The sequence below is a fragment of the Oryzias melastigma genome, linkage group LG17 (assembly GCF_002922805.2).
Source record: "Oryzias melastigma strain HK-1 linkage group LG17, ASM292280v2, whole genome shotgun sequence".
NCBI classification, from domain to species: domain Eukaryota; kingdom Metazoa; phylum Chordata; class Actinopteri; order Beloniformes; family Adrianichthyidae; genus Oryzias; species Oryzias melastigma.
The window spans coordinates 13568670-13578584 of NC_050528.1; the positions used below are offsets into that span (position 1 = coordinate 13568670).

Genomic DNA, 9915 nt, shown 5'->3' on the forward strand with positions numbered 1-9915 from the left:
TTTTTTATTTTTTTCTCCAGAACACGGACCGCTTCATTCAACGAGTTTCACTGTTCTGGACGGAAATGACTGGCAGAAGTTGATCTGGGCTCAGAACAGACTGATGGAAATCTTCGCAAATCAAGCTAAAAAAATCCTCACAATCGGTATACAGTATAAAAATAAAGTTCAATCCCAGATAAGCATAATTTATGCTGGCATTAAAATAGTGTTTGGTGAAAGGACTTGGGAAAATATTTTTGTTGTTGTTTAAATAAAAATACCTGAAAAATGATAGGTGTGTAGTGTAACTTTTAAAGTAAGAATTTATTAGATTTAAATAGCAAGCTGGGTCCGTGCAACATTATCACACTTAATAATTCATAGAGTTTTAACAAAAGACTGTACAAAAACTCATGTATGTACAAGTTTTAAATTAAGTCATTATTGCAATTTTATCTCTATAAACAAGCAATATGTTTCTTTGCAGTCACATTTTGAATGAATGAATCAAGTGGAACACGTCACATCATTGAAATGATGCAGATTTCCTAACGTGTTTGAAGTCTGTGTTCATCAGCAGAACAACCTTTAGTAGTGAAATTAACCTATAATTAGTGGTGGCTTCATCTGGTTAAGTTCAAGATTTTTAATGAACTAACTTACTTACCTACTTCAGATCTATTGTCTACAATACACGGTGGGGTGGTGGTCTGTAACTTAATACTGTAGAAAGAAAATATTGCTTTTTACAATATGTACATTTGAAAAAAAAAATATTGGTCCTCCCTGTTAATAAACTGCAAGTTATTTGAGCTTGCACAGATTCAACTCCCCTATGACAGATCCAACAAGCAGCCCAGATCCCCACAAACCTTAAACCTTATGCAAAATATTGCTGTATTCACATTTAACTTAAAGAAACAGACAGAATTTGTCTGTTTTAAAATTGTATTACTCCGTAACAAATGGATTTGGTTTAGCAACACAGTGATAATATCATATTTTCATTTGATCAAACTATGGCTTCTTTTTTGTAATTAGAACTTCAAGATGTTCTACAGCAACATGTCTGGAAGGAGGAGGAGGATGAGCTGCAACTTAGTCTGGACCACAGGAAACCAGATCTTCTACAGGTCAAAGAAGAAGGACTGAGCCCAAGTAAGGATGGACAGCTGCTTAAACTGAAGCAGGAGACTGACGTGACAATTCAGGTCAAGACTAAAGACGAAGAAATGACTAAAGGTATTAAAAATACCACAATCCAGTTAGAGGGATAGATCATCAGCATTAAAGAAGAATAAAAAGTCACATAAACTTTAGTTTCTCTGGAAAAGTGTCCAAAATTTACATATTAGCTTAAAAAATGTGTGACAGCTCAGACTCTTTTCAGAGTTTCACTGCTGAGCAGTCATTTTTCATTATAATGTTCCATTTCAAATTATTATTGTTATTTCAAATGCTTCTCTTTGTGTTCTCAGATGTGTCACAGTATCAAATCTGTCAGCAGCAACTCTGCAAACAGGAGAGGGGCAGCAGTCTGGATCTTGAGGAAAAACAACCTCGATCAATAAAAGAAGAAAAGGCGGAACTCTTGAGCCGTCATGAGAGACAGCAGCCTGTGGTGAAGCAGGAGATGGACACTTTAACTATGACTCCTTATAATGGTGAAGATGCTAACATTGAAACGGAACCCAGAAGTATTACTATTGTGGCTGAAAGCCAGGTTCTGGATGGAAAGGTTTGGGATTTTTCAAGTTCTGCTGAAAACACAGAAATGGATCTGGATAAGAGATTTGATAGGAAAAAAGAGCCAGTTAGCAGTCCAGGTAACTCGTCCTTGTCAGACAAAGGTAAAGAGCTTTGTTTTTGCCAGACATGTGGTAAAGGTTTCAAGAATAGTAGTTCGCTAAAGGTTCACATGAGAATTCACACAGGTGAGCGGCCGTACACGTGTGAAACATGCGGGAAAAGTTTCACTCAAAACAGTACTTTGGCTTATCACACCAGAGTCCACACAGATGAGAGGCCCTTTTCCTGCAGCAAGTGTGGAAAAAGCTTTTCTCAGAGAGGAACTCTAAATGTTCACATGAGGACTCACACAGAGGCCAGGTCCTTCCCTTGTGACGTTTGTGGAAAGACTTACACCAGGTTTGGCTCCTTAACTGTTCATATGAGAAGCCACACGGGTGAACGGCCATTTCTCTGTGAGAGGTGCGATCAAAGTTTCTTCTGCAGGAGCACCTTGAATTCACACATGAGGACGCACACAGGTGAGAGGCCGTTTTTCTGTCAAGTATGTCAAAAGGCTTTTTCCCAAAACAGCACTTTAGTCGCTCATGTTAGAACTCACTCAGGCGAGAGGCCCTTTTCCTGTGAGACATGTGGAAAAAGTTACACAAAGTTGAAATATTTAACTCGCCATATGAAAAATCACAAGTGAAATGGAGGTGGGGTTGAAATTAAGAAACTCAAATTGATAGAAAAAGTTTTTTTTCTGAGAAGGCAATTGGCAGCCAGCAGTGAAACTGCAACACATCTTATTGTTAAGGAAACATTTAGGTTTTGTTATTTGCAGCATTTATAATTTATTCAATGTTCTATTGTGGCCAAAATTCCCTAAAAGCCCTTTAGAGCCTTGTTTCTCTTAAACAGGATTCCATATCTGAACATATGGAATACCAGAAAAGCAAAATGTGAGGACTGTTTTCTCTGTATCTCCCTGAAAAAGATTGTTCTGATTTGAGCAATATTTCTAGAATAAAACAAGGCATCATTAAAAAGTGATTGTAAGTGAAATGCTCTAATCTGTAAATATTTACAGTTTTTTTCTGAAAGTTCTCTGAATCTGAAAATCACTAGAACATAAAAACAAAACAGACACATTTTTAGAAAAGATATTTGTGAAGAAGTTCTTTTAGAGAAGAAGGAAGCACGCGATCTCGGTTGAATTATTTCTGGAACAAGTAAATTTAGGTTTGCCAAATAACTAAATAGCTTCAAGATTACAAAGCACCAAACATGTTAATGTTTTTGGCACGAGGAATTTCATCATTTCCTTTTAGCAGTATGTTTAACTTTCTTTATGATGAAGATAGTAATCTGCTGTGCTGGGGGATGAAATAATCTGTAATGTACACATAGTCCAAATAAATGGTAATGGAATGCATTTTTACCAGAAATACCAATCTGAATAGAAATAAGTTGCCTAAAAAACATAAATAAAATATAAGCAAAAGGCCGAATGCACAATTTAATCCGAGAACTGATAAAAGTAAGCAGTTTTTAACTTCTAAGTTTATGAGATATTCTGGCATCATATTTCCATGTGTTTTGAGAACTTCTTTTAATAAAGATGGTGCTTAACTACAAATGTAATGCTGTTAATTAGTGCATTAATTCAAGCTTCTGAAATAATGTGTAAAGTAGTGGACCTCGTCACTGACTCGTTTTGCGTCTCAGAGTGGGAGAGATTCCAGGTGGCTCCTCGGTGTTCCTGTTCTTGGCCGTTGACCTCGCCTCTGGCACGTCTTGCATCAGCTGTCCCTCAGCCCATCTGGATGAAGCCCATCTGCTACACTATTTAAACATGTAGTTGTAGTTAGATAAGTGAATTCTTAACAATCCTGGTACACCCTGTCCGTCCTGGGAGAGGATCCCTCCTTCATGTAGACATCCCTGAAGTTTCCTATTTTTCTCAAAATTATTTTTTTAAGGGGTTTTTCCTCACCGAGAAGGAGGGTCTAAGGGCAGGGATGCCAGGTTAACTTAGTTTATTTAGCAACCAGCTACAATTTATATTTATGACTGACTTTAAGTCTTTGTTCAGTTACCATTAAGCCCACTGAGACGATTGCATTGTGATATTGGGCTTTATAAATAAAACTGAAGTGAATTGGATTGAATTAATCTGTAAAGTATGAAAGAACAACTACTTATTTATTTTCTTTTAGAAACTGTGCTTTAGTAAATCCTCAGTTTGTTGTATAGGTATATTAGTATAAACTAGTTGAATAAGGTGTTTTTACGTACGTTTTATCATTCCTGGATGGATGAGGAACCTGAATGTAAGATGATGTTCAAAGTTAAAACTCCAATCTGTAGCTTTCAGTATGATCTAGTTAAAACAAACAAAATTTGATCGCTTTCACTGACTGTCTTTTTTTTTTTTTTAATTGATTAAAAATTAAAGATGGTCAAAATCAGTATCACTAAGAAATTGTTCTGACCTTTATTTTTAATTTTCTGTGATGAAACTATGCTAGGAGTTTAGTTAGAAATCAAAAGTTTGGAATATGCCTTTCTATTTCTATGCCTGCAATTTTTAAAATGCAATATTTTGATCTGTTGTAATGTGGATCCTTTAATTTTTAGTTTTGCACATCTTTATGGCCTTTTCCCTTGTGTCGCTGACCACTTTTTTTCGTTTTCAGCAATTAGGATCTTCAAGTCCACCATTGTTTTCCTTCTTGTCTTTGTTCTTGTCCTGATCATCACAGATCCTGTCAGACACGGTTTAGTTTGCTCTCACTTTCACAGCTTCTTCATAGCATTCATTCTGTTATATTAGTCATTTAAACACTTTTATAGAATCTTCCATCCATCTGCTTGCTCTGCTTAAACCACCAACAGCGGATGTTTCTGTCAGGATGTTTTATCAAAACGTCTTAGTATGAACCATCTAAAAATAAAAAGAGGATGTACTTTTATTGTCTGTGATTTAGACATGTGAGTTGTCTCTGCTGATGTTTTTTTAAACAATTATTTTTTGAAGTTATTGTAGTATAAGGAAACTGATTTCTGATCGGATGACCTTTAATCCAGAGATCCCCTGTGAATTTTATGAGGAACCAAAGCCAAAACGAATGTGAGGAACCTCATTCCACCTATGATCTTGGCGGCTGCATTTACTCAGCATTGTAGACTTCCAGCAGGAGGCAGTGCAGCCTCAGTGCCATGGAGGGATGTAGCTGGTGATGACTCATTGATGCCTCAAAAGAAGGAGCACATGATGGGAAAAGGGACATGCTTTTTTTTGTTTTCTGATAATACAAAGAATAACTTTTCTAGTCCCCCAGGAGTTTGGTGCTGTTGATTGGCAGTGGGAGATGCTGTGGTCGCCTTCTCCTGAAATCAGAAAGCCTTTGGTCTTCCCTATTGAGAAAGTTTTCTTTTCTCACCACTGGAGATGGCTCATCTTGCTCCTGTGCTCTGCCTTATTGCTGTTGGTCATGAGGCCCACTGCAGTTCTACCATCTGGTGATGTGGTTAAACAAGCTCACAGTGATGGGTTAGCATAGTGAAGGGCACTGGACCAAACACACATCTGATCTGATCTCTCTATCAATGTAAGTGGAGGTCTGTTTGAACTCAGTGCAGAAATAATGAAATGCATTGATTGGAGATTTAAAAAAACGAACATATAGATACACTTCTGTCATATTTGATTAATTAAATATGGTAATTATTAGCTAAAGTCAAGTAGAGTTTGATTGATTGATTCCTAGAAAAGGAGTGGGAAGGAGAGGTCAGACAGGTTGTGGGGTTAAGGGAAGGAAATCAACTCTTAGATTAGTCAGGAATTGAAATTCTTTAGTATATAAGATAAGACTCAGCAGAACTTGCCACACAACTGCAGCCCAAGAGCAAAAGAACATGTTAGCACAGATCAGGGTATTTGTCGTTTGTACTTAGATGTCATCTATGTCATTTGTTTTTTAACTTAATGGTTGTGTGTGGTTGCGCTTTTAGTGTTCTTTTGTTGAAACTGTGATTTTATTTTCATTGCTGTTGCATTCTCACAGTAAGCCTTGCAATAGGAAAAGGTCAGTTTGTAATGTTTTTTTTTAATTTTTTTATCCACAGCTTATGTAGACATTCCATCATCATGGTGCCTCTCTTTGTGCAGGTTCACTGCAGACACTGATGTGGGTTATTGTGTGTGAGTCTGAGCAGTAGCAGTGGAACATGTTCCCTCAATGAATTGTTAGAATAAATTGTCTGATGTGTTTGCCGGTCATTAGTCTGTGACAACACAGCCATGTGGGTTTGTATTAAGGCTTGTGTAAACTAGGAGTTTCGGGAAAGTGCTGTCAGCATCAGATCCCGCATCTGACTGAGATTGATGGTACCAGTGAACCGTGAAGAGCCACATTTAAGAGTTTGCTTTAAGATAGTAGTAAGGAAACGTATTTTAAGGACACTTGAAGCAATTAAATATAATAGCCTTTTTGATCACTTACTAGGGAATTTAAAAAAAATCTGAAAAACTAATAACAGAGCAACGCCAGCACATCAAAGTGCTGTGGCAGTCTGAACAGCCGCCTGAACTGGTAATACAAGGCAACATGGGTACATGCGTCATGTTGTTAACGCCAAATTATGGCCCTACCATCTGAACGTTGCAGCAGAAATTAAGAGTCATCAGACCAGACAGCATTTTTTCCAGTCAACTATTCTGTTCTTAGCTGACAGGAGTGGCATCTGCATGGTGTGATTTACTGTTGCTGTTGCTTATCTGCCTCAAGGCTGGACATGTGCGTTCAGAGGCTCTTCTTCAGACCTCAGCAGTGGTTGAGTTACTGCTGCTTCTCTTTCAGCTGGAACCAATCTGGCCATTCTCCTCTGCCCTCTGACATTGACACGGCATTTTCACACACCGAACTGTGGCTTGCTGGATAATTTCTCTATTTTTACCATTCTCTGTAAACACTAGAGATGGTTATTGGTGAAAATTCCAGAAGATCAGCAGTTTCTGAAATACTCAGACCAGCCTGTCTGGCACCAACAACCAAAGTCACTTAAATCTAATTTCTTCCTCATTCTGAGGCTCTGGTTGAACTGCAGAGGATCCGTCTTGACCATGTCCACATGCTTAAATGCTGCCATGAGATTGGCTGATTAGAAGTATTGGTTTAACGAGCAGTTGGACATGTATGGCACATAAATCGGCTAGTGAGTGTAATCATCCTCATCGTATCAGTCAGGTCATGATTACCTGCTTTCCCTCTGTTCTTAAATTTTTCTTTTGTTAAAAAGGAAAGAAAGAAGAGACTGATTGTTTTGCAGCACCTCATCTGAAATGTTACCAAAATTTTAAACATAAAAGCAGGTTAAAATTATTTTTTTGCATTCAAAAAAGTTACAAACATTTTACGATGTCATTGTTGTCATAATAAAATCCAAATTCAGCCTTTTCTGTTTTTTGACGAAACAGCTTTTTGTTTACGTTTCAGTGAAATTAAAAATAAGCTTTTATTAAAGATAACATTAAAGAACAAGATTAAACCTGATTAAAAATCAAAGATAAAACAATCAAACAGTAAAACAGACCAGCAGAGCTGTTTCATTTCGTGTCAAAAGCCAGGCGATAATAATGGCTTTAAAGAAGTTTTTAAAAATGGACAGCGAGGATGCCTGCCGAATTCCACATCTTTGGTGCACAGATTAACAAGACCCGTTCCCCTCTGAGATTCCTCTTAGACCTTGGTACCTCCAGGAGAAGCTGATCAACTGACCAGTTTGGGGTGTGAAAACAGAAATAAAATAAATGAAACAGCTGTGCAAACTAAATACCAACATGTATTTTGTTTATTTAAATACTGCTTTAAATTGAATTGTAAAGTTACTTTATTTTTAAAAAATCCCATTCAGCACTTTCATTTTCTCCTGTCATATTTGCTTCTGGGTTTTTCAGTTCTCAGCTGAAGGGATGTTTCTTGCTGCTCCATCAATAAACATGAGGACTTCTCAGATTTAGTTTCCTGATAACTTTGCTTAGCTGTGACCGCTGTGATGGAAATTATACGTTTACGTTTCATTCTTTGAATCTTCAATACATTAAAATGTCTTACAATTAAATGTGTCTAACTTTTGCGCACAGCCTTGAAGCCACAAGCCTTGTTTCCTTATTGTCACCCTGATCAAGGTGTGTAAACATTTTGACTTTGGTAGAACATTGTGTCCATATTAGATATGGCACTTACATTCCTGTCTTAAGCTTCTGATTAACAGTTGTTTGTATGACTGTAAATAAAATGTGAGCGTCCTTCATCACAGATCAGAGCTCTGCAGACCTCTCCTCCATGCTTGCAAAGCGTGTACTTTTCTCTGCTCTGTTTAATAAACATTCTTGAAACCGTATGACAACATTTCTTTAGTTCATCGGATCCAACAATTTTTCCACCACACCGTAAAGAAGTCTGGGATCAGATAATCATCTTCTCATTCAGAAAAGGTTATCTAACGAGTCTGCTGCCAGCGGAGATAAGAAGTGAAGGTTTGGCATGATTCCGATGAGGAAGATCTGCTTCAGTTGTAGGTTGCATTGTCATGCATGTCCCTGCGTATAGCCTCACATGTTCCAGGAATGTGTGGACCAAAGGCCAAGTCTTCAGTATCATTATTTTATTTTCAGGAATTTTTTGTTCTCAAATTCCAATTTTTTCAATTTCTTTTCCGCAGAAGTTTTTATTTTTCATTTTGTTACATAAATCTAAGTTGAAAATAAAAAATAACTACTAAATTGATCATTTCTTGTCATATTAGGATGTATTTTTTTATGATAAATACTTTTTATTTGGTATATTATATCGGGTAAAAATTACCCGGCAAAAGTGGTGGTGTAATTTTTTATAGCAAAAGTGTTGTAGGGTTAATTTGGCCCACCAAGCTGGACTAAATTCTATTGATAATCCTTGTTCATGTTTTATTCTACCTGTAATTTTAGTGTGCCCCCATAAACGGTGCACTACAAATACATTGACTTTAGTTTAGTTATTTTGCATTCATGCAGTGTTGGAAGATTTGTTGTTTTTCTGATGTTCATGTGCGTTTTCAGAGTTGGACAGTCCTACACCATATAAACACAGCATTTCTCTAAATTTGGCTTTATCCCTGAATAACATCAACCCATCGATTGCACTAAAAAGAAAACAAATGTCACAGTTTTAAAATTAAAAACTTCAAAATTTTATGTCTGAAATTTTGGTAGCACATTAGATGAGGTGCTGCAAAACAATTGGTATAATGTTAACAAAGATTGTTAAAACATTTATTAAGCTTTTAAGCAGTTTATTAATATGATCTTTGTAGACAATTCTTCCACTATATAATTTTGCTATAAACCTTATTTGGATTATTTTGCAAATAAATGTCTCATAAAAATCCTATAAACACACTAATAATGTTTGTTAATGTGTTAAAAAAAGCTTGTTAAGGAATCTTATTATAAAGTGTATTCATTTTTATCAAAATGAAAGTACAGTATGTCTTCATCCAGATTCCGTGTCATTTCTTTCTCCTATGAAGTGGATTAGCAAAATTCTCCAGTCATCTGCTCATTTTTTTTAACCTTTATTTAACCAGGGAATTCCTATTGAGATTAAAAATCTTTTTTCCAAAGAAGCCCTGTGGGGTACTCATGGTTCGGTCAAATCTGTCAAACAAGTCAAAAAGTTGGCCCACCCTAAGCACTGTCCATCTATTTTTTTGCAATTTGCCGAAGAGAAAAATCTTTATTAATAAAAACTCCTTTAGCCATCTCCATGTCATTGCAGCAAATGAAATCTCTCATTTGTGAAACAACATATTGAAATAGACCCGTCCGCTCTATTAGATTTTCTGTTGCAGTCTGCGCAGATCTGTTTTGATCATCTCCAAACCCCCTGCTTGGGTAAAACCTGTTCTCCTATCAAACACTACCTGACGGGAAACAGATTGAATTTCAGTCCACAGAGATCCTTATCCATACTGCCAAAAATAAGAAGAAGAGAATATTTTCCGGGACTCTCACCATATCAAATCACCTTCTCAAGTTTCGGGAGCTGTAACTTCCTCTTGTCTCCTGCTTTTATAAGCTCATGAAGAAAAGTAACGACAATTTCAAAAAGATTGCTCTATAAAAGGATTGTTTTTCTTTTTTTTTTTTAATAATAC

General features: G+C 36.6%; 1 protein-coding gene across 3 annotated transcripts in view; it reads left to right on the forward strand.

Annotated features, from left to right (window-relative positions):
- The window catches only part of LOC112144353 (zinc finger protein 239), a 5169-nt gene extending 1817 nt beyond the window's left edge, over positions 1 to 3352 (forward strand). Inside the window, exons 2-4 of one of the 3 annotated variants that reach the window (XM_036216311.1) lie at positions 21 to 146; positions 1024 to 1140; positions 1461 to 3352. In XM_036216311.1, coding sequence (XP_036072204.1) covers positions 104 to 146; positions 1024 to 1140; positions 1461 to 2422 — 1122 coding nt within the window. In that variant the 5' untranslated portion in view covers positions 21 to 103 and the 3' untranslated portion in view covers positions 2423 to 3352. Of the gene's footprint in view, positions 1 to 20; positions 147 to 1023; positions 1225 to 1460 lie in introns of all 3 variants that reach the window. The other 2 variants (XM_036216310.1, XM_036216312.1) reach the window with 2 other exon arrangements.
- The last annotated feature ends 6563 nt before the right edge of the window (positions 3353 to 9915 follow it).